This window comes from Bombina bombina, chromosome 2 (genome assembly GCF_027579735.1).
Source record: "Bombina bombina isolate aBomBom1 chromosome 2, aBomBom1.pri, whole genome shotgun sequence".
In the NCBI taxonomy this organism is placed as follows: domain Eukaryota; kingdom Metazoa; phylum Chordata; class Amphibia; order Anura; family Bombinatoridae; genus Bombina; species Bombina bombina.
The window spans coordinates 1,062,956,353-1,062,982,274 of record NC_069500.1 but is presented as its reverse complement, the minus strand read 5'-3'; the positions used below and the strand labels follow the sequence as shown (position 1 = coordinate 1,062,982,274).

The window sequence follows — 25,922 nt, the reverse complement described above, 5'->3', positions numbered from 1 at the left end:
AAGGGTCCCTGAATGAGAAGGTCCTGCCTCAATGGAAGCTTCCACGGCGGCAGAGAGGACATGTCCTTTAGATCAGCATACCAAGTCCTGCAAGGCCACGCAGGCGCGATTAGAATTACTGAAGCCCTCTCCTGTTTGATCCGAGCAATCACCGGGGAAGGAGAGCAAACGGTGGAAACACATAAGCTAGGTTGAATGACCAAGGCACTGCCAAGGCATCTATCAGTTCGGCCTGAGGATCCCTGGACCTGGATCCGTATCTTGGGAGCTTGGCATTCTGATGAGACGCCATCAGATCCAATTCCGGTTTGCCCCATCTGAGAATCAGGGTGGCAAAGACCTCCGGATGGAGTTCCCACTCCCCAGGATGAAACGTCTGTCTGCTTAAAAAGTCAGCTTCCCAGTTGTCCACTCCTGGGATGTAAATTGCTGACAGATAACAAGAGTGAGCCTCCGCCCACCGAATTATCTTGGATACTTCTGTCATCGCTAAGGAACTCCTTGTTCCTCCCTGATGAGTGATGTAAGCCATAGTCGTGATGTTGTCCAACTGAAAACGGATGAATTTGGCTGAAGCCAACTGAGGCCAAGTCTGGAGCGCATGGAATATTGCTCTCAATTCCAGAATATTGATTGGAAGTAGAGACTCCGACCGAGTCCACACACCCTGAGCCTTCAGGGAATTCCAGACTGCACCCCAACCTAGTAGACTGGCGTCCATTGTCACTATCACCCATGAGAGTCTGCAGAAGCATGTCCCTTGGGACAGATGATCCGGCGACAACCACCAAAGAAGAAAGTCTCTTGTCTCCTGATCCAGATCTATCTGAGGAGACAAATTTGCATAATCTCCATTCCACTGCCTGAGCATGCTCAGTTGTAGCGGTCTGAGATGAAAACGAGCAAATGGAATTATTTCCATTGCCGCCACCATCAATCCTATTACCTCCATGCACTGAGCCACTGATGGCCGAGGATTGGATTGAAGGGCTCGGCATGTATTTAGAATCTTTAACTTTCTGACCTCTGTCAAGAAAATTTTCATGGATATGGAATCTATCAGAGTTCTCAAGAAGGGAACCCTTGTCTGTGGAATTTGTGAACTCCTTTCTAGATTCACCTTCCACCCTTGAGTCCTCAGAAAAGACAGAACCATGTCTGTATGAGACTTTGTCAGCTGGTAAGATGACGCCTGGATCAGAATATCGTCTAGATAAGGTGCCACTGCAATACCCCGCGACCTGAGAACCACCAGAAGGGATCCTAGAACCTTTGTGAAGATCCTGGGTGCTGTGGCCAACCCGAAGGGAAGAGCCATAAACTGAAAATGTTTGTCCAGGAAGGCAAACCTTAGGAACTGATGATGATCCTTGTGGATAGGAATATGAAGGTATGCATCCTTCAAGTCCACGGTAGTCATATATTGACCCTCCTGGATCAATGGTAGAATTGTTCGAATAGTCTCCATCTTGAACGACGGGACTCTAAGAAACTTGTTTAGACTCTTGAGATCTAAAATGGGTCTGAACGTTCCCTCTTTTTTGGGAACCACGAAAAGATTTGAGTAAAACCCCTGCCCCTGTTCCAGTATTGAAACGGGACGAATTACTCCCATAGTAGAGAGGTCTTTTACACAATGTAAGAATGCCTCTCTTTTTATCTGGTCTACAGACAACCGTGAAAGAAGAAATCTCCCCCTTGGGAGAGAATTTTTGAATTCCAGTTGATATCCTTGGGACACAATTTCCAGTGTCCAGGGGTCCTGAACATCTCTTGCCCAAGCCTGAGTAAAGAGAGAAAGTCTGCCCCCTACTAGATCCGGTCCCGGATCGGGGGCCGCCTCTTCATGCTGTCTTGGGAGCAGCAGCTGGCTTTTTGGGTTGTTTACCTTTGTTCCAAGCCTGGTTAGGTCTCCAGACGGTCTTAGCTTGAGCAAAATTCCCTTCCTGTTTAGCGGAAGAAGAAGCGGGGACTCCTTTGAAGTTCCGAAAGGAACAAAAATTATTTTGTTTACCCCTCAGTTTAGCTGCTTTATCCTGAGGTAGGAGAAGACCCTTACCTCCCGTAATGTCAGAAATGATTTCTTTCAAGTCAGGCCTGAATAGGGTTTTCCCTTTGACAGGAATAGCCAAAAGCTTTGACTTAGGTGACAAATCAGCAGACCAAGACTTTAACTATAACGCTCTACGCGCTAAAATGGCAAATCCGGCATTCTTAGCCGCCAACTTGGAAATTTGAAAGGTGGCATCCGTAATAAAAGAATTAGCCAGCTTAAGAGCCTTAATTCTATCCAAAATTTCCTCTAAAGGAGTCTCAGTCTTAAGAGACTCTTCTAAGGCATCAAACCAGAAGGCCGCCGCAGTGGTAACTGGTACAATGCAGGCCGTTGGTTGTAAAAGGAAACCCTGATGAATAAATAACTTAATTTCTTATCCATAGGGTCTTTGAAAGCACAACTGTCCTCAATAGGAATAGTTGTACGCTTAGCCAGGGTAGATATAGCTCCCTCCACCTTAGGGACTGTCTGCCAAGAGTCCCGAACAGTGTCAGTTATGGGATACATTTTCTTAACATTAGGAGAAGGTGAGAATGGGATACCCGGTCTTTCCCATTCCCGCGTAATAATATCCGAGATTCTCTTAGGAACCGGAAAAACATCAGTGTAAGCAGGCACTTCTAAGTATTTGTCCATCTTACACAATTTCTCTGGTGGTACCACAATAGAGTCACAGTCATCCAGAGTCGCTAAAACCTCCCGAAGTAACAGGCGGAGGTGTTCAAGCTTAAATCTAAAGGACATGACGTCCAAATCCGTCTGAGGTAACATACTTCCCGAATCGGAAAGTTCCCCCTCAGACAGAAGTTCCCTAACCCCCAATTCAGATCCCTGTGAGGGTACATCGGAAATAGCCAACAAAGCATCAGAGGTCGCATTATTCAAAGTGACTTCTGTCCTGCTGCGTTTGCCCTGTAACACTGGCAACTTAGATAAAACCTCTGTAAGGGTAGATGACATAACTGCAGCCATATCCTGCAGAGTAAATGAAGCAGCCATATCCTGCAGAGTAAATGAACCCGGCGTCGCTTGGGTGGGCGCTAATGGTTGTGACGCTTGGGGGGGCGGAGCCAACTGCCGGTACAGCCAGACGTGGGTATGAGGAGCTCCCGGCTTTAAACCCTAAATCAGGGGACTATACATTAAATATCAGCTATCCATCGCTATAGATGTTCACTAGATCCTAAACTGTACCTAAGAGCATTGACAACGGCGAAAAATACACCTTGCTATCATTTCACCCACAGTTAATACCGCCACGTGTGCCAGAAAAATGGAGACTTCTTATGCTACAGTGCTGGAGCTGCTACTAGGCTTCGAGGAAGCTATGCAGGATGGATTTGACAGCTTGATGCTGTGTATTCGTGATATGGCCATCTGTGCAGTGCCTGAATTCTCAGTGGAGTCAGAGGTTGTAGCTCATCTCGCACGACAGAACCTTTCACCGGATCGAGCTCACCTACTAAACAAGACCAGATGTGATACAGTCTACTTGTCGGAGCCGCGCAGCCCAGAAGACTATCCTTGCTTATTCCCAGTGAACTCTCCAGAGATTGCAGCCAACTATCCGAAGCGAAAGATACCCCTTCAGAGAAAGAGTCACAAGGCGGATTTCCCATCTGAGCGGACACGCACGATTGTAGCCCAACTAGGAGTGTATGCAGACCAGATTACCTCCGCTTCAGCCATCAGTTTGCTACTGCCAGTGGTAGAACAGGTGCTGAATTCTTTGAACTCTCCAGTCAATGCTCAATGCCTATGTTTTTATTTGTTCCAGGGGAGTGTGGAACAGATATGCATCTCCAGGGTGAGACTTTTCTGGGCCGTAGGGATCGGATGAAATAGCATGACACCCCCAGTATTAAGACTTTACAATTCAAAATTTCACTCTATAGACGTTTATCAGCTATTTTACTGATATGTCAGCCTCCCATGATAACTATTATGTTTGATATATAAGGCTCTGACATCTTTATTGTTTGATATTTGTCTTGCATGTCTCCAAAGTTCTCTACTTTCATACTACTATTTGTAAGCCTCTGAATCTGCATAATATATACTATATCTTAGCAATCTCTAGAGGTTTATGTTAAACAGTTAGTCTGCGGCCACAGCATCGTCATGGAGACATGCTGGTCAGTTGACCCCCTAAGTTCATATAAGCAGTGGGAGTGGGTTGAAACAGCGGAGATCCCTGATGTCGATGGGAGTTGTGACTGCTGGGCTCTTTAGACTTTCCTCCATCAAACTTTTTACTTATTGATGGCTACCTATTCCCCTATTATGTTGAGGACTCCCAATGTTACTATATATTTGTTCAATTTATCTGTGACTGACTGATCTTTATGTTTATTGCTTCTAATATTGTTTGCTTAATACTATGGGAGCTAACTTAGTTTATAATGAGGTCTGTTTTGAGAACATCATAGCCACACCGCATCTGGGAACGATCTGAAACGCAATATTTTTTTACTGCCTGCTTTCCCTTTAGAATTATATAACAAGTTTCTAGACACTTCACCGTACATTTGTTCAATTTTTTGAATGGATCTTTATGCTACCTTTAAAATGACAGGAGCACAAGCAGAAGTTTATTATAATAGACCAGTTCATGAGGTTGCATCTGAATCTATTTCAAAAGCTATCTTATTCTATATATTTATCCCACCCTCTATCTATCCTATTGTTCCCTTATGCTGGATGTGCATAACTAAGTTAGGACTATATTGTCTTGCCTCTATAATAGGATTGTTTAGTTTTCATAATGAGGTACAATACGAGGTTCATCATTTTTGCACTCATATTAAGACTACAACTAATACTATTTCACAGGTAGGGGTACCAGGGCCGATATAGAATAAATCCCAATTATCACAGGTCTCCTACTCTGTTTTGGCAGATAGGGGTTAATAGACCAGTCTCTAGCTTATTTTAGTATATAGTTTATGTTGGTATCATGTTAAGTTACATTATTAGGTTTCACTAGTACTATCTTCAAATATACCTGAATAAGACTAATATATTCCTCATCAGGGTAAAATAACGTCTCCCACAAGCTATGGGTTTCCTTAACCCATTGGAGAGGACCTTATTTTTGTACGTTAGTATATTGACATTGCTTCTAACTTAACTCCACCAAGGAAACGCTTTATGCGCTAGTCTATGGTTAAATCAGTTTCAGCTTATATGATATTGTCTGTTTAGCACAGCCTTCGCAGTCTTACTATTACACACTGCTACTATGCTAGCAAATGTACTATGCCTTATTTTATATATACAGCTCTGTTATATACTCTCATAACATATATTCTATTACTCTTTCTACAAGTGATTATGGTCACTATCTTTTTTCACTTTTTTCAATAAGGTCATAGAGTGACTGACATAGCTAGTAGTTTTTCTTGTAAATGAACCTCGGCTATGCAATCACATTTAGTGTAAATTTACATGCACACAAGACATGTGGGAGATCATATATACAGATTATTCTTTGGAAACGTATAGCTTATGTTTGAGTCTGAATATTATATCTGCTCAGTACTAATTATCTCCAAAAGTTTTAACCACATCTTTGCCTAGGTTCTAAGTATCCCTGAAACGAGATCCAGTTTGTTAAGCTAGTTGGTTTGCATTTCAGTTCAGAGGTCAGGATTCTCTTTTTTTATGGCAGAATAGGAAGCTGTCAGACACCCATAGTTCAGTTTTAGTTAGGTTATTCTTTTAATCGTTAGTTTGGTATATATTAGCCTAAGAAGTGGGAGTTTATTCCTTTAATGCTTTTTGGGCTATTATGTCCCATTGCTTTTCTCCCTCCAGTTATCATCCTATACATACAGCTTCTATCCCCCTGATGGCATACCTGCTTTCATGCCCACATGTATCTCAAGCTGCCAAATATCATATGACCACATCGTCAATTTATCCTACAGCTAATTCTTTGATAACCATCGTAGTGAACCCGCCATGTTCCTTAAATCACCTTTATATGTAAGGCTCCGCCCCTCCATCCTTTCCCTTATTTACATAGCGGTGCTTACCCACTGAATCTCCGCCCCCCCCCTTATTATATACTCATTCCTTATATTATAGAAGCTCCTGAAGAGCTGTCCTCCTGACCGTCAGTTATCTTTTGTATTTCTGGTCCATTTGGCCTAAAATTGTGTTCCTAACTGGTTAATCATTTATGCTATTTTATTGCAAAACCGAGGTTTCATTAGCCTACTAATGATGTATTTTATAACTGCCGATTTTTTTCACTCAAGTTTGTTTGTATCTTTTTCTGTATCAAAAGGCGTACTATGTTTTTTATGTTTGTTATTCAAAACCTCAATAAAAAATATTTAAAAAAAAAAAAAAGAAAAAAGGTTGTGACGCTTGGGGAGAAAGTAGCGGCATACCCTGATTCTCATCAGACTGAGAAGCATCCCTAGACACACTTTCCTTAAAGAAAATCTGCTCTTTACATTGTAAGGCCCTTTCAGTACATGAGGGACAAAAAGTAAGAGGGGATTCCACAAAGGCATCTAAACACATAGAACAAGTCGTTCTTTACTTGATATATTGAGCTCTGAAGTCAAATTACATAGACAAATTTTTTTTACTAAAAAGGTGTACTGCACCTTTAAATAATAAAAGCGCAAAATTTTTCTGCAATCAGTTAAAACCACTTTCGCAACAATAAAAAGTGCCTTTATGTGCCCAAATTCACTTAACAATATTGCTCTGATCCTGGACCAGTTATATATCAATTTTGGTCAACTTTAATTCAATTGTTTAACACACTTTAGGCCCCTGCAGCTCTGCTGTGGCGCCTACCTGCCCCCGGATCGCACTGACCCTCCAGAAGAAGCGCTCCCAAGTCTCTCTGTACCAACAATTGCAAACTGACTTAGGCCCCACTGGAGCCTCAAGACTCTGCTGCCATTCCGGAATAGTACTGCGCTGTTGAGCATGCGAAAATAGGCCCCGCCCATCGTGGGCGTAACTCGAGCCGTACAGAGACCCGCATGGGACGACAAAATAACATGTCGGTCTGTCAATATGATACTAAAGAAAAGCCATGTGCCCCTCTATACACGCACTTTCTAATAATAGTGCAACAGCAATTTCTGTCAAGCCAGTTATGAAGCCATAATAACGTTAGCCTGAAATAGTAAACCGCATCTCCCAGCGTAAGCCCACACAGATATTTAAAGTGACACACCAAACACACTATTAAATGAGCAAAATAAAAGGGATTCCAGGTACACCATTTTTGTCTTATAGTGCATACTGATTACCCCTCCCCAGTTAGGGAATAATGTCAGCCTGTTCTGATGTATCTAGTCTTCCCAGAAACAAATGACCGAACATACCTCAATGCTGCTTGTAGCATGACAAGGTTCTCTACACTGAAGATATTTCTTTACACTACCTTCAACCGCTCTGAGGGAACCAGCAGAATCTTAGATAATGTTTGCTAAGATCGTCAACATCTGGACAGAAAAATAAGATGTCTCCAACTCCTCTTGGGAATTAATTGACTGACGAATTTCTCCCTGAGAAAAATAGTACTCACTGGCACCATTTTAAAATAAAAAACTTCTTGATTGAAGAATCTAAACTAACACCTCACTTTACCTCTTCCTATCACTAACACAGGCAAAGAGAATGACTGGAGTGGGAGGGAAGGGAGGAGCTATATATACAGCTCTGCTGTGGTGCTCTTTGCCACTTCCTGCTAATCAGGAGGTGTAATCCCATAAGTAAGGATGTAATCCGTGGACTCGTCATATCTTGTAAAATAAATTAATTTATCAGGTACGCATAAATTATGTTTTCTTTCATACAGGTGGTGAGAGCCCACAATTCATTACTCCTGGGAACTGATACCCAAGCTGTCCTTTTTCATGAGACCTCATATCTTAGAGCCCTTTTAACTTTTCAATGCAATTTTTTAAAAATATTTTTTATTAGACAATGTTATATGAACAAATGCGTTTACTTTCAATGCGTAATACCACTCTACTTCCGGTGCACGCAAAGAGACGCGATAAACCCCTTTTCGCTTGCGTGCACACCAACATAACCTTATCCTAAAGAAAAATAAGATAAGGAGGAACACAATAAAGATTGGAAACTATTCTAACAAATGAAATAGCTAATTAAAACAAACTTCCAGAAAGAAATTTAATATCCACCTGATGCATAGGCCCAAAAAGAGGAACCTTCAAAATCCTCAAGACCAAATAAAGGTTCCAAGGAGGAAAAATAATAACAGGCTTAATTCTAGGCCAGGCTAGGACTAAACCATGAATGTCAAAAAGATTAACAATCTTCTTATGGAACACCACTAAAAAGAACAGAAAACAACTGGTGGATAAACCCTTATCCAAACCATCCTTTAATAATAGCAAGAAATCTGGAAATTCAAAAAGAATGCTAAGAAAAAAGTGTTTCCAACCTCAAGAAATTAAGACTTTCAAGATGTTTAAACAACAATACCCCCTAGTCACAGACTTACAAGCATGTTTAAGAAACTCAATAACTGAACAAAGGGGTTCTGATTCTATCTCCATGCCATCAAGCCAAGAGAACTAGAATCTGGATAGAAAGAAGGACTTTAACATAGAAGGTCTGAAAACAAAAAAGCAGCCAAGGAGAGAAACTGGACAACAGAACCAGGATTGCATACCAACTGCTGTAGGAACAAGCTGGAGCAAAACAGAATCACCAAAACTCTTCCTGCCAAATCTTGACAATCATGCTGCAATAAAAGACCAGAGCATCCACAAACACAGTTCGAAGATCCCTGGGTCTAACAAAATACCAGGGAAAATTGAGATTCAACCAGGAAGCCATCAGAACTATCTCTGGGTGATCCCGAAAATCTCTTATCTGATAGAACATAACCAGATGAAGAGACCACTCTTTCAGATGGAAGAAATGAAGACTAAGAAAAGTCCTGGAACATTAACAGCAGAAATCAAACAGTAATAAGCTTCTACTCAGGAAATAAATAGAGGAACTATCATAATAACTAGGGAACTGTACATTACCCCTTGATGAATGACATGTAGCCTAGTCTAATCTGAAACAAAGAAAACATTCCTTTCAATAGAGACCAACTCTGAAGGGCCCTTAATATTGCACTGAGCTTTAAAACATCAACAGGTAAACTCACCTCCTGAGGAAACCAAACTCCTTATGCCTTCTGAGACCCCCATCCTGAAAATAACTTGTGTTTGTAGAGTTTAAAGGCAAAAGAAGCCCCCTGCATAAAGAGCTAATAGCTTATCGACTAAGACAGAAGCAGGTTGTTTTGGAATGTAAATGAGTTATTGGACACAACTGAGATAGGTCCACGTATCATAGGAAAAAGATACAAAGCTGAAGAGGATTCATATGTAAGTGAGAAAATGAAATTGCAATCAAGGCCAAAAACATGGAACCTGACACCTCCATGGAAATACCAACTGAGGGGAAAAAAAACAGAGACTGAAGATTCTAACAGGCAAACCCCCCGCTTTAATTGTCTTTGCTCTACCAAAGAAAATCTCATAGAAACTGAATCTATAAAAACCTCTGAAAAGCAACATTTATCTGAGGTATCAGAAATTTTTTTAAAAAAATGACTTTCCAACCATGTTATTGAAGAAACAACAACAGTCTGCAGGAGAGAAATACTGCCAAATAAAAAGATGGAACTTGAACCAAGACATCATCCAAGCCAGGAAACAATGTAATACCCTTAAAACTGATTTCAGATAAGAGGGTATCCAGAACCTTAGAGAATATTCTGAGAGATGTAGCCACATCAAACAGAAGAGCAACAATCTTAAAAAGCTTGTCAAAAAAGTAAATCTCAAAAACCGATGATGTTCCTAGAAATAAGAACATAAAGGTCAGCATCCTTAAAATCTATTGAGGGCATAAACTGACCTCACAGAAAAGTCTAAATGGTTTCCATTTCGAAAGTACAAACTTGAGAAACTTGTTTAAAGTTTCTAGATCAGAATAGATCTGAAAGCTCCTTCCAACTTATGGAAAAATGAATAGGTTGGAGTTCCCATCTACCTAAGCTTACAGAGTTCCTAGGAACATAGAACAGAGCCCTTGATCTGAAACCTATCTGATATCCTTGAGTCTATAATAAGAATTCAAGGAACCTGAACAGACTAAAACCACTACTTAAAAAAGGAGAAACCTAACCCCTACCAAAGCCTCTCTATCGAGGGCTGCACCTGTTTGCAAACTTGAATGGGGGATAAAATCTTAAACTGCTTTGGCCTGTTTCAACTTAACTAATGGGTACTGACCCTGTCAGCATTCACAAGAGAAAATAAATTGGCCCAGTATCTAGCTTTGCAGACTTGCAAGTAGAGGGTATAGTTCTCAAATTCACTAAAAGGCACTGAAACATTAAGCAAAAAACATTCTATTTCCAGACAGAACCAGAAGAATTATGATACTAGGAGGAAAAAGATTTCTGAGCCTGATTCAAATGAAAGGGAGAAAACACAAAATTTAGCTTAAAATATACCCTTGAACTACTAGTCCTGAGGAAGCAAAACTCATTAACTCACTGAACAAATAATGGAAATCCAAACCAGAACCAAATAAAATATTTCTCTGTAAAGAAAGAGATACAAGTCTGGAATTAGAACGCTCACTGGCAGAATCAAGAGAAAATCAAGCAACAGCCACATAAGCAATATATATCACTGGAATCAAAATATAACATGCTTGCAAATAAGTACTCCTAAGGAAGGAAATAAACTTCCTATCTAAAGGGACTATAAAGGAAGAACTATCTTCCAAAAGAATGCTAGAACATATAGCCAAAGTAAAAGTGGCCTCAACCATTGTGAGATTAGCTTCCAAAAGCTCAATAATAGAAGCCTGAAAGGATAGAAATTCTTAAACCTTGAGAAGAAATAAAAGTAATACCTGACTTAGTCCAATTTCTGGATATAATCTCAGAAACTGAGAGAGTGACAAGAAACACACCAAGGGATTAAACAGTATACAACGTTTAACTGGTATATCCCCATCTACTTTAGGATCATGTAACCTCTAAAGTAAGTAGGAAAGCAAACATGGTCTTAAAAAGAGAATGGATATGCTTAACATAAAATTAAATAAAGGGATGTTAGTAAAATGATCAGAGTAAGACTCTTGATCAACAAAGAAAAAAAACCACACCCTCTAAGGTCATAGCAGCCTCATAACTAGAAACATTTTTCCCCAAAAAAACTTTTATTTATTTAGAGAATCTTGAAGCACAGCAACAAGTGTTATACATACATCAATCATACAGAAGAAAAAAGTAGAGAGGTGTTAAGTGTCAAGTAAGCAAATAAGCATTATAAGGGGATAGATTAACCCGGTGCCTTTCTGCTGCCATATTAGTAACCCAATCTGATCTCCTCTGACGTCAATTCCAAATAAGCAAGTCCCAAATCAATAGGCAATATGAAGATTAAAGGGGTTAGCACCCGTGGTGCACTCTTACCCTCCACCTTTCACTCAGCAGCTCCAGAGAGAAAAAAGACCCAGATATCTTGTCGGTGGAAGCAATCGGCTCCCCGGTCTCCTGCACCTCCCTCAGCGTCTCCGGCTCAGTGTTCCTAAGGTGGCCCGGCACTTCCGGTTGGTGACGTCACTCCCCTTCACAACGGACGATTGCAGATGGGTATTGCAACAGAGTGTGGGATAATCAGCTGTGCGGCGCTGAAGGATCCTCTGGATGCGGCAAATGTACTTCAAAGAAAAGAATGTGATCCATGCCTTGAGGTATTAAGATAAAACTTGACCTTTATTCGTCACATTTAAAAACACAAATGGAAGAATATTCAGCAAGCAGAGTGAGCGCAGAACTGGGCTTATGCGTTTCGGCTGACAAGCCGTAATCATAGCTTGTCAGCCGAAACGCGTAAGCCCAGTGCTGCGCTCACTCTGCTTGCTGAATATTCTTCCATTTGTGTTTTTAAATGTGACGAATAAAGGTCAAGTTTTATTTTAATACCTCAAGGCATGGATCACATACACACATCAATACCATACAGAGTCTAACAGTTGCTAAATACACAGTACATACTACATATGTTTTCTTTGATTGTACTCAGAAACATACAGTAGCTGACAGGTTTGAGACATACAGTGTATTCTACAGACATACTTTCTCGTTTATTCTCAGAAATTGTGCTGATGTCATTCTCCAAGTTCTCTATAATTTTTCATTTATAAACCTTCCTAAACTAACTAAACTAAACCTGGCCTCCTTGGCCTATACCTTTATTGTGTAAAACAACCTACATTACACAAAACACCAATTCCCCTTCAATTGCTCCTCCAAAATATAGGGAGTCGATACAAAAGGTGCCACTATTTGTCGTTGTAAGCCAATAGTCAGGGTGAGTATATTCTTTTCCCACTTCTTGAAGAACTGCCTAATGCGAGCTGACACCTTACCCTTAACATCTGCGTGTTCAATAAATAATTGTTTTGTCAGTGACAATTTGTCGCTCAACCATAGCTTCAATACACAGTCGTATGCAAAAGTTTAGGCACCCCTGCCAATTTCCATGATTTTCATTTATAAATAATTGGTTGTTTGGATCAGCAATTTAATTTTGATCTATCAAATAACTGAAGGACACAGTAATATTTCACTAGTGAAATTATGTTTATTGGATTAACAGAATATGTGCAATATGCATCAAAACAAAATTAGACAGGTGCATAAATTTGAATCAATATTTTGTAGAGCCTCCTTTAGCAGAAATAACAGCCTCTAGATGCTAGAAGAAGAGAACACAGAGGTGCCCAATGGCCTAATACCAAACACACAGGGTGGATATAAGTATACAAGAAATATACTCACAAACAAACAGCACCCTAAGGTGCAAGAAAGCAGACTGGAACCTCACAGTTGCCCAGCAGACTGAATAAGCGCAGCCGGAGATCCAAAAAAGAATCCTTGCCTGTGGGATCCAAAGTTTTCCTAGAAGGAGGGATACAGAGCCAACATAGTCCAGCACAGTTTTATACAGAATGTGTGTATAAAGGAAATAGGCACACTTACAAATTTCAAAGCACCTCCAGGTGCAATAACCACAGGCTGGAGCTTCTCAGCTGCCCAGCTGACTGATTCCAAAGGTTTCAGCAAACAAAAGATTGTTCTCAAAAAGACTCAGGGATAAAGGTTATCCCCAGATAAAACCCAGCAGCAAGTGTACAAATTAAAAAATACTTTATTAAAAGCAACGCATTTCTCAGCCTCTATGGGGCTGTTTCCACAGGCTAATGAATAAAAATAATGAACATACACTTGCTATATAAAAAACATAAAAAAAAACTGATATAAGGGATATTAATAAGAATCATTTGTATCCAATCCAATTAACATAGTTGCTATGGAGACCCTGGTAAACATACAGGGTGATCTGGCCAGTAACACTGTGTTATTTAAACAATGAAATACAATGTCAATACATCCATATCTATCATATATTATATACAAAGTTTCACAATGTTTGTACCCCCCCATGTATACATTGTGCATCGTAATATAGCCCCACATACACACATTAGGGAAATCACAAACAGTCCAGATCATACAAAAAATAGACGCAACTTCAGACTGCTACATATATTCCCACCCCCTCCCTTCTCTCACAGACATTGGTAATAGTCAAAACTAAGTGCACATTGTGTAATGTTATCAAAGTGCGTCTTGCATTGGTAAAACCTAACCGATGTATAGTTGATCCTTCTGTGGCGGGTCTGTGTGCTCAAATGTTAATCCATGTGAAATCTCAATGCGTCTCACCCGAAACTCATTGCAAAAAACGGCTGCTCTCAAAAGACATCCAGGTATCGTAGAACCGCCCACACATGTGTCAGGAGAAATAATGGCCATTGATTGTTCGTCAGAAACCCGTGTCAGATGACAACATCCTAGACATACTTAATACCCTAATCGGTATTAGATTTAAAGGAAGAGAGGCATTGAGTTCTCCTCAAGGGTACACATATACAAATGATAGTTATCATCATAGTGACAACTAATAAGCGATCATAAGAAAACTTATTCCCACAAAGCAATTACTGATCCTACTCGGTTATCCTTAAACCTATATCAATAGTGTTCAATAGTATAGTTGTTGGAAAAACAATGTTCCATACGGACAATTTAGGAGAATCAGGAGGAACTGTTCCACCATCCAGGACTATGATGAGCAGGAGAAAGTGATTGGCAATAGGTTTATAGAGAAGGGATACCTTGTGACTTTGATTGATAAGAATCTCAAAAAAGTCATAGAAGAGGATAGAGATAGATATTTTATTAAAGATAAAGACAAAGCAAAACAAGAAAGATGTAAGGAATCAAATCCTCCTTTGTTTATTACTAAATATAATTTGAACCATCGGGAAATACACTAAATCCTATGTAAACACTGGTCAATTTTTGCAAGTGATCCTATACTCCGTGAGATAGTTGGTCCCAAGCCTAAAGTGGTGTATAGAAGGGCACCAACATTAAAAACTACATTGGCTCAGAGTAAGATAGTGAGAGATAAAAACCCTATACTATTACATCCCATTTCAAGGGTTTGATAAAAAATCCAAACAAGAATAGAGTGTCCAAATGTTTTAAAAACGTTGTGGTATGTGCAAGTATATAGCACATGGGACATCATCATTCAAATCACACACAGATGAGCATTTTTAAATAAGAGTATTATGACATGCGAATCTACTTTTGTCGTATATATTTACTGTACTGTCAATGTGGGGTCAGTATGTTGAGCGTACCTGTAGAAAGGTAAAAAGGAGGTGGAGTGAACACGCCTATAATATTAAGAAAAAGATTACATCTCACAGCGTGTCCCGACGTGCTCATGTACATAAAGGGAATAAAAAGGAGAATGTGATGAAAATTATTCCTATAGAACAAATAAGTAGATCCCAACCTAATGCCTTTCTTACCCTTAGACGTAGGGAATCTTTTTGGATCACCAAGTTAAGGACTCTCCAACAAGAGAGACTTAATGGGAATTTAGATATGGCCACAATCATTTAGGACATCACTATTATTATTTTTATTTTTTACATACCTCTTTTATTTTCTATTATTCATTTTTTATTATTTATTTTTTCATTATTATTATTTTTTTTTTGTATATATGTCATTGTTAGACATATAATATACTGATACTAGTACACCTAGGGCGCGATCCGATATATGGCGCAGGTTTCGGCACAAGCGTGGAAACCTGCGCCGCCCGTAGTTTCAGCTCGCAACTCGAGCTATCTTATATACGGCGCCGTCAGATGCTAAAGTGCCACTTTAGAAACTGCCGCCGCATAAAAAACCTGACTAAGTTATTAAATCTCCCGTTACTGTCTAACACGCCTCCCAAACATAGCCCGACATGTATACCCCTCTATCCGCAATCCCCCCCTCACTCCTAACAATAAATATATTAACCCCTAAACCGCCGCTCCCGGACCCCGCCGCCACCTACATTATCTATATTACCCCATAATCTGACTCCCCTACACCGCCACTAGCTATATTAAATGTTATACCCCCTAATGTGAGCCCCCTACCCCGCCGCCACCTATTTAAACTATATTAACCCCTAATGTGAGCCCCCTACACCGCCACCACCTATTTAAACTATATTACCCCCTAAAATGATCCCCCTACACCGCCGCCACCTATTTAAACTATATTACCCCGTAATATGATCCCCCTACACCGCCGCCACCTATATTAAAATTATTAACCCCTAATCTAATCCCCCTATACCTCCTCCACCTATATTAAATTTATTAACCCCTAATCTAATCCCCCTATCCCGCCGCCACCTATATTAAATTTATTAACTCCTAAAATACTAAAATATCCCTACCACTAAACCTAAGTCTAACCCTACAAAAAGCCCTGCAAAGGGCCTTTTGCGCCGCATTGCCCCAAAGTAAACAGCTCTATTACCAGCCCTTAAAAGGGCCTTTTGCGGGGCATTGCCCCAAAGTAACCAGCTCTTTTACCAGCCCTTACAAGGGCTTTTTGCGGGGCATTGTCACAAAGTAATCAGCTCTTTTGCCTGTAATCTAATCCCCCTACACCGCTGCCACTTATAATAAATGTATTACCCCCTAATCTGACCCCCCTACACCGCCGCCACCTATATTAAATATATTAACCCCTAATCTAATCCCCCTACACCGCCGCCACCTATATTAACCCTAATTATATTAGGGTTAATATAGTTAATATAGTTATTATATTATATATATTAACTATATTAACCCTATCTAACTCTAACACCACTAACTTAATTATTATTAAAATAAATCTAAATAATATTAATAATATTAACTAAATTATTCCTATTTAAAACTAAATACTTATCTATAAAATAAACCCTAAGATAGCTACAATATAATTAATAATTACATTGTAGCTATTTTAGGGTTTATATTTATTTTACAGGTAACTTGGTATTTATTTTAACTAGGTACAATAGCTATTAATAACTATTTAATTACTACCTAGTTAAAATAATTATTAATTTACTTGTAAAATAAATCCTAACCTAAGTTACAAATACACCTACACTATCAATAAATTAATTAAATAAACTACAAATATCTAAACTAAAATACAATTAAATAAACTAAACTAAATTACAAAAACAAACAAACACTAAATTACAAAAAATAAAAAAAGATTACAAGATTTTTAAGCTAATTACACCTAATCTAAGCCCCCTAATAAAATAACAAAGCCCCCCAAAATAAAAAAAAATCCCTACCCTAATCTAAATTACAAAAGTAATCAGCTCTATTACCAGCCCTTAAAAGGGCCTTTTGTGGGGCATTGCCCCAAAGTAATCAGCTCTTTTACCTGTAAAAAAAACAACAACCTTAAAAAACCTAAGTCTAACCCCCAAGTGCTCCTTACCTGTCCTGAAGACCGGCGGAGAAGGTCCTCTTCCAGGCGGAGAAGTCTTCTTCCAGGCGGCGACCTCTTCTTCTTCCAGGATCCAGCCGGCGCGGAGCGGAGGAGTTGAAGACCGATGACTGCGGAGCTGAAGACCGTCCATCTGGAACTGAAGATCAGCGACGCTGGAACTGAAGACCGCTGGAACTGAAGACCGGAGCCGGAGCGTGGAGGATCCTCTTTATACGATCGCCGCTGTACATTGAATAGAAATTCAAGGTACGCGATTAAAGATGGCGTCCCTTGAATTCCTATTGGCTGATTTGAGCCTTCAAATTCAAATCAGCCAATCGGATGCGAGCTACTTTAATTCTATTGGCTGATTTTAATAGCCAATAGAATAAGAGCTACTGTAATTCTATTGGCTATTCTAATCAGCCAATATAATTACAGTAGCTCTTATTCTATTGGCTATTCAAATCAGCCAATAGAATTAAAGTAGCTCGCATCCGATTGGCTGATTTGAATCTGAAGGCTCAAATCAGCCAATAGGAATTCAAGGGACGCCATTTTTAATCGTTTACCTTGAATTCCTATTCAGTGTACGGCGGCGATCGTATGAAGAGGATCCTCCACGCTCCGGCTCCGGTCTTCAGTTCCAGCGGTCTTCAGTTCCAGCGTCGCCGATCTTCAGTTCCAGCATCGCCGGTCTTCAATTCCAGATGGACGGTCTTCATCTCTGCGGTCATCGGTCTTCAACTCCTCCGCTCCGCGCCGGCTGGATCCTGGAAGAAGAAGAGGTCGCCGCCTGGAACAGGACCTTCTCCGCTGGTCTTCAGGACAGGTAAGGAGCACTTGGGGGTTTAAGGGGGGATTGGGTGGGTTTGAATAGGGGTATGTGGGTGGTGGGTTGTAATGGGGGGGTTGTTGTTTTTTTTATAGGTAAAAGAGCTGATTACTTTGGGGCAATGCCCCACAAAAGGCCATTTTAAGGGCTGGTAATAGAGCTGATTACTTTTGTCATTTAGATTAGGGTAGGGAATTTTTTTTTATTTTGGGGGGCTTTGTTATTTTAATAGGGGGCTTAGAATAGGTGTAATTAGCTTAAAAATCTTGTAATCTTTTTTTATTTTTTGTAATTTAGTGGGGGGTTTTTGTAATTTAGTTAAGTGTATTTAATTGTATTTTAGTTTAGATATTTGTAGTTTATTTAATTCATTTATTGATAGTGTAGGTGTATTTGTAACTTAGGTTAGGATTTATTTTACAGGTAAATTGGTAATTATTTTAACTAGGTAGGTATTAAATAGTTATTAACTATTTAATAGCTATTGTACCTAGTTAAAATAAATACCAAGTTACCTGTAAAATAAATATAAACCCTAAAATAGCTACAATGTAATTATTAATTATATTGTAGCTATCTTAGGGTTTATTTTATAGGTAAGTATTTAGTTTTAAATAGGAATAATTTAGTTAATATTATTAATATTATTTAGATTTATTTTAATAATAATTAAGTTAGGGGTGTTAGAGTTAGATAGGGTTAATATAGTTAATATAGTTAATATATATAATATATTAACCCTAATATAATTAGGGTTAATATAGTTAATATAGGTGGCGGTGGTGTAGGAGGGTCAGATTAGGGGTTAATATATTTAATATAGGTGGCGGCGGTGTAGGGGGATTAGATTACATTACAGGCAAAAGAGCTGATTACTTTGTGACAATGCCCCGCAAAAAGCCCTTTTAAGGGCTGGTAAAAGAGCTGGTTACTTTGGGGCAATGCCCCGCAAAAGGCCCTTTTAAGGGCTGGTAATAGAGCTGGTTACTTTGGGGCAATGCCACACAAAAGGCCCTTTTCAGGGCTATTTGTAGGTTTAGACTTAGGTTTAGTGGTAGGGACATTTTAGTATTTTAGGGGTTAATAAATTTGATATAGGTGGCGGTATAGGGGGATTAGATTAGGGGCTAATAAATTTAATAAAGGTGGCGGCGGTGTAGGGGGATTAGATTAGGGGGTAATACATTTATTATAGGTGGCGGCGGTGTAGGGCGATTTAGATTACAGGCAAAAGAGCTGATTACTTTGTGACAATGCCCTGCAAAAAACCCTTTTAAGTGCTGGTAAAAGAGCTGATTACTTTGGGGCAATGCCCTGCAAAAGGCCCTTTTAAGGGCTGGTAATAGAGCTGGTTACTTTGGGGCAATGCCACGCAAAAAGCCCTTTTCAGGGCTATTTTTAGTTTAGGGTAGGGACATTTTAGTATTTTAGGGGGTAATACATTTATTATAGGTGGAGGCGGTGTAGGGGGATTAGATTAGGGGTTAATATATTTAATATAGGTGGCGGCGGGGTAGGGGGCTCACATTAGGGGGTAATAATTTTAATATAGATGGCGGCGGTGTAGGGGGATTACATTAGTGGTTAATAATTTTAATTTAGGTGGCGACGGTGTAGGGGGCTCACATTAGGGGGTTAGACATTTAATGTAGGTGGCGGCGGGGTCCGGGAGCGGCGGTTTAGGGGTTAAACACTTTATTAGGGATTGCGGTGGGGGATCGCGGTTGACAGGTGGATAGACATTGCGCATGCGTTAGGTGTTAGGTGTTAGGTTTTATTTTGCAGTTCGCGGTTGACAGGTAGATAGACATTGCGCATGCGTTAGGTGTTAGGTTTTATTTTGCAGGTAGTTTAGGGAGTTACGGGGCTCCAATACACAGCGTAAGGCTTACTACGCCTGCAATTTGTGGCAAAGTGAAAATGGAGTAAGATTTCTCCATTTTCGCCACGTAAGTCCTTACACTGTATATTGGATAACAAACTGCGCTGGTTTGGTATACCTGTCTATGGGCCCAAAAACTACGGCCGAAGGCAGAAATATACGAGTGTAACTTCTATGTTACGCCGTATATGTGATACCAAACCAGCGCAAAATTTGGCGTCACCGGCTTTTGCGGGTGACGCTGCATATCGGATCGAGGCCCTAGTCTCTAACAAGGCACTATATTAGTTTGAGGTTCATTAAATTATATCCACATTATATATGATTTGTTTATGATAGTTTACATACAGATGTGTTAGGATTTATCATGAAAGCACATTTTAACACACATATACGTAGATTACACATAACTGTGGATCACTTTATCACTAATATATTTTTTAGTTTCACTATGTTTTTGTTTAGGCAATCCATTAATGCAGTCTTGATTACACTGCATTTTTAGTCCCTGATACACTAGCTAGGACTGTCTTCGACAGCACACATCATTTACACATACTTATCTCTTTATTATCACATGACACACATTATTATATTTATATAGTTATTATTATTCATCACATTGATAGTATAAGAGTTCTATTATGGTTCTAGGGTATTTAACTCTTACACATATATTTAATAACTGGTATTTGTTTTATCATTTTTAAATACTAGTAACTTTATATATTTAATTTTATTGTATGATTATGTTATAGTACTGAAGGACACCACGTTCACCGTATTAGTATATCTATGCATACAACTATCAGGAGTTTTAATTTCAGATGTTCTTTTTATGCACTTTAGATTAGTTCTGACACATTTTAGCATATTAACATATGGCCTTTATAGTATTATGTAATAACATTATAACAGTTTCTATGTATTGGCTTTCATATGAGCAAGTATCAATCATTGGATTGTCTTTAGGTAGTGTATATCCAGTATTTCACTATTGATATAGGTTTAAGGATAACCGAGTAGGATCAGTAATTGCTTTGTGAGAATAAGTTTTCTTATGATCGCTTGTTAGTTGTCACTATGACGATAACTATCTTTTGTATATGTGTACCCTTGAAGAGAACTCAATGCCTCTCTCCCTTTAAATCTAATACTGATTAGGGTATTCAGTATGTCTGGGCTGTTGTCATCTGACACAGGTTTTCGACGAACAATCAATGGCCAGTATTTCTCCTAACACATGTGTGGGCGGTTCTACGATACCCGGATGTCTTTTGACAGCAGCCGTTTTTTGGAATGAGTTTCGGTTGAGACGCATTGAGATTTCACACGGATTATCATTTGAGCACACAGACCGCCACAGAAGGATTAACTATACATTGTTTAGAAGGCTTTATCAGTGCAAGATGCACTTTGATAACATTACATGATGTGCACTTAGTTTTGGCTATTACCAATGTCTGTGAGAGAAAGGAGGGGGTGGGAACACATGTAGCAGTCTGAAGTTGCGTTTATGTTTTGTATGATCTGGACTATTTGTGATTTCCCTAATGTGTGTATGTGGGGCTATACTACGATGCACAATGTATACATGGGGGGTACAAACATTGTGAAACTTTGTATATAATATATGATAGATATGGATGTATTGACATTTTATTTCATTGTTTAAATAACACAGTGTTACTGGCTAGATCACCCTGTATGTTTACCAGAGTCTCCATAACAACTATGTTAACTGGATTGGATACGCATGATTCTTATTAATATTCCTCTAATCAGTTTTTTTATGTGTTTTATATAGCATGTGTATGTTCATTATTTTTATTCATTAGCCTGGGGAAACAGCCCCATAGAGGCTGAGAAACGCGTTGCTTTTAATAAAGTATTTTTTAATTTGTACACTTGCTGCTGGGTTTTATTTCGGGATAATCTTTATCCCTGAGTCTTTTTGAGAACAATCTTTTGTTTGCTGAAACCTTTGGAACCAGTCAGCTGGGAGGCTGAGAAGCTCCAGCCTGTGGGTATTGCACCTGGAGGTGCTTTGAAATATGTAAGTTTGCCTTTTTCCTTTATACACACATTCTGTATTAAACTGTGCTGGGCTATGTTGGCTCTGTATCCCTCCTTCTAGGAACACTTTGGATCCCACAGGGACAAATCCCTGCAAACCCCACAGCAACGTTTGTAACTAAATACCCAGTGGAGAAATATTTGCTACTTCCAATACTCCAAATACAACCCTTCAACAAGCAACTTGTACTCTGAGGGGAAATGGGCTGCAACTCAATCTGAGAACCCCTCTCTCTGAATAATCAAATGCACATCTTTATTATTTTACTACCTTCAGTGGAGGCAAAGATAAAACTGAACTACTGGTGAGGGGGAGGGGTTTTATAGAGTTCTTGGGATTTGGGAATTTTTGCCTCCTCCTAGTGGTAGGGAAGAGTAAGTCCCAGGTGTAATGAATCAAGGACTCTCATCACCTGTATGAAAGAAAGATCAATTATTTTCCATGTGAAAAGTAAGTTGTCCAGAACTCTAAATGATGAAAAGACCATCAAGCTGCATTTTTCTTGTAATTGCCTTGGTAAACTACACTTTTTAAAAATTTCAACATCGTAATTCCTGGTGACATTATATTGCATAAATGTGCCTTTAAATTAATTTATGTTAGCAAACATTTTTGAACAAATTATCTGTCAGTCTTAAGAATTTGTTTCTTTCCATTTCATCAGGCATTTTCACTTTATCTAGCTGAGTTTCTGTGGGTAATAATACCCTCTTTATATGTTTCCATAAACCTTTCCAGTTCTCTGTGTCACTAAGTAGCTTACATTCTGCAATTTACAACTTTTCCAGGTTAGGCATAGGCTGTATTCCTCAAAAACTATATTTAGTGATTGTCTTTAATGATGCAGTAGCTATTTTATATTTCTTTAGGAAGTCAATGCAATATCTATGGTGCTTTACATGGTTTTGTACCAGGAAAGCACCAGAGAGATACATTTTATTGAAATGAATTGATTCAGTCTCAGAGCTTTAAGATCAACTTACAATGTGTGCACTTACTGAAGACATTGCAGTTTATGGACCTCTACTATATTTTGACACAACAGGTGTGGCAGTGGATGAGGCACCAAGTTAAGCTGGAGGATGACAACCGTATAGTCACCAGAAGCCTGGTTCATGCTCTAGTACAGGAAGTGGAAGCTCAACTTACTAATGAATTGTGCCATTCCACACAGTGAGTATAAACGTGCATGTTTGTTTTTTGAATATCTCCGCAAAACATCTGACCATATTAAGCTTTCAGATATCAGATTATAGAGATATAGATTTTGACAGCAGATAAGAACTATAGGCTCAACAAGTCTGCCCAAATGAACAGATTAAGAAACTATCCAATATTGGTAACAAACAAAATCTATATATTTTAGCGTCAGATAAACATTTACATTTGTGTCACAGCACCTCTTCTTTATGGAAGAAGTCCACAGAATGGGAACAAAAGACTGTTTCTCTTGTTAAGTGTATCCAGTCCACGGATCATCCATTACTTGTGGGATATTCTCCTTCCCAACAGGAAGTTGCAAGAGGATCACCCACAGCAGAGCTGCTATATAGCTCCTCCCCTAACTGTCATATCCAGTCATTCTCTTGCAAGCCTCAACCAAGATGGAGGTCGTAAGAGGAGTGTGGTGTTTTATACTTAGTTTATTCTTCAATCAAAAGTTTGTTATTTTTAAATGGTGCCGGAGTGTACTGTTTATCTCAGGCAGTATTTAGAAGAAGAATCTGCCTGCGTTTTCTATGATCTTAGCAGAAGTAACTATGATCCATGGCTGTTCTCACATATTCTGAGGAGTGAGGTAACTTCAGAGAGGGAATGGTGTGCAGGTTTTCCTGCAATAAGGTATGTGCAGTTAATATTTTTCTAGGGATGGAATTTGCTAGAAAATGCTGCTGATACCGAACTAATGTAAGTAAAGCCTTAAATGCAGTTATAGCGACTGGTATCAGGCTTATTAATAGAGATACATACTCTTATAAAAGTGTATTTTAAAACGTTTGCTGGCATGTTTAATCGTTTTTTATATATGTTTGGTGATAAAACTTATTGGGGCCTAGTTTTTTTCCCACATGGCTGGTTTGATTTTTGCCTAGTAACAGTTTCCTTAGGCTTTCCACTGTTGCAATATGAGTGGGAAGGGCCTATTTTAGTGTTTTTCTGTGCAGCTAAAAATACTGTCAGAGACATTCAGGTTCTTCCTGCATGATCCAGGACATCTCTGGAGGGCTCAAAAGGCTTCAAAGTCGTTTTTGAGGGAGGTAAAAAGCCACAGTAGAGCTGTGGCAGTTGTGATTGTTTGAAAAAAAGAAAAAAAACGTTTTTGGCTTTTATTATTCAGTTTTGGGTATTAAGGGGTTAATCATCCATTTGCAAGTGGGTGCAATGCTCTGCTAACTTGTTACATACACTGTAAAAATTTTGTTAGTGTAACTGCCTTTTTTCACTGTTATTTCAAATTTTGACAAAATTTGTGTTTCTTAAAGGTGCAGTAACGTTTTTTATATTGCTTGTAAACTTGTTTAAAGTGTTTTCCAAGCTTGCTAGTCTCATTGCTAGTCTGTTTAAACATGTCTGACACAGAGGAAACTACTTGTTCATTATGTTTGAAAGCCATGGTGGAGCCCCATAGGAGAATGTGTACTAAATGTATTGATTTCACCTTAAACAGTAAAGATCAGTCTTTAACTTAAAAGAAATATCACCAGAAGATTCTGACGAGGGGGAAGTTATGCCGACTAACTCTCCCCACGTGTCCCTTCAACTCCCGCTAAGGGGATGCACGCTAATATGGCGCCAATTACATCAGGGACGCCCATAGCGATTACCTTGCAGGACATGGCTGCAATCATGAATAATACCCTGTCAGAGGTATTATCCAGGTTGCCTGAATTAAGAGGCAAGCGCGATTGCTCTGGGGTTAGGAGAAATACAGAGCGCGCAGATGCTGTAAGGGCCATGTCTGATACTGCGTCACAATATGCAGATCATGAGGACGGAGAGCTTCAGTCTGTGGGTGACATCTCTGATTCGGGGAAACCTGATTCAGAGATTTCTAATTTAAAATTTAAGCTTGAGAACCTCCGTGTGTTCCTTGGGGAGGTATTAGCTGCTCTGAATGACTGTAACACAGTTGCAGTACCAGAGAAATTGTGTAGGCTGGATAAATACTATGCGGTACCGGTGTGTACTGATGTTTTTCCTATACCTAAAAGGCTTACAGAAATTATTAGCAAGGAGTGGGATAGACCGGGGGTGCCTTTTTCCCCACCTCCTATATTTAGAAAAATGTTTCCAATAGACGCCACTACACGGGACTTATGGCAGACGGTCCCTAAGGTGGAGGGAGCAGTTTCTACTTTAGCAAAGCGTACTACTATCCCGGTTGAGGACAGTTGTGCTTTTTCAGATCCAATGGATAAAAAATTGGAGGGTTACCTTAAGAAAATGTTTATTCAACAAGGTTTTATTTTACAGCCCCTTGCATTGCATGCATTGCGCCTGTCACGGCCGCGGCGGCATTCTGGTTTGAGGCCCTGGAAGAGGCCATCCATACAGCTCCATTGACTGAAATTATTGACAAGCTTAGAACACTTAAGCTAGCTAACTCATTTGTTTCTGATGCCATTGTTCATTTGACTAAACTAACGGCTAAGAATTCCGGATTCGCCATCCAAGCGCGTAGGGCGCTATGGCTTAAATCCTGGTCAGCTGACGTGACTTCAAAGTCTAAATTACTCAGCATTCCTTTCAAGGAGCAGACCTTATTCGGCCTGGTTTGAAGGAAATTATTGCTGACATTACTGGAGGTAAGGGTCACACCCTTCCTCAGGACAGGGCCAAAGCAAAGGCCAAACAGTCTAATTTTCGTGCCTTTCGAAATTTCAAGGCAGGTGCAGCATCAACTTCCTCCGCTTCAAAACAAGAGGGAACTTTTGCTCAATCTAAGCAGTCCTGGAACAAAGGCAAGCAGGCCAGAAAGCCTGCTGCTGCCTCTAAGACAGCATGAAGGAACGGCCCCCTATCCGGCGACGGATCTAGTAGGGGGCAGACTTTCTCTCTTCGCCCAGGCGTGGGCAAGAGATGTTCAGGATCCCTGGGCGTTGGAGATCATATCTCAGGGATATC

At 39.6% G+C, this 25,922-nt stretch overlaps 1 protein-coding gene across 2 annotated transcripts in view; it reads left to right on the top strand.

The window, feature by feature from the left end:
* The window catches only part of LOC128650027 (uncharacterized), a 273,926-nt gene that overhangs the window by 211,936 nt on the left and 36,068 nt on the right, over positions 1-25,922 (top strand). For both annotated transcript variants that reach the window (XM_053703680.1, XM_053703679.1), the window contains one exon: positions 22,843-22,970. In XM_053703680.1, coding sequence (XP_053559655.1) covers positions 22,843-22,970 — 128 coding nt within the window. The remainder of the gene's footprint in view (positions 1-22,842; positions 22,971-25,922) is intronic.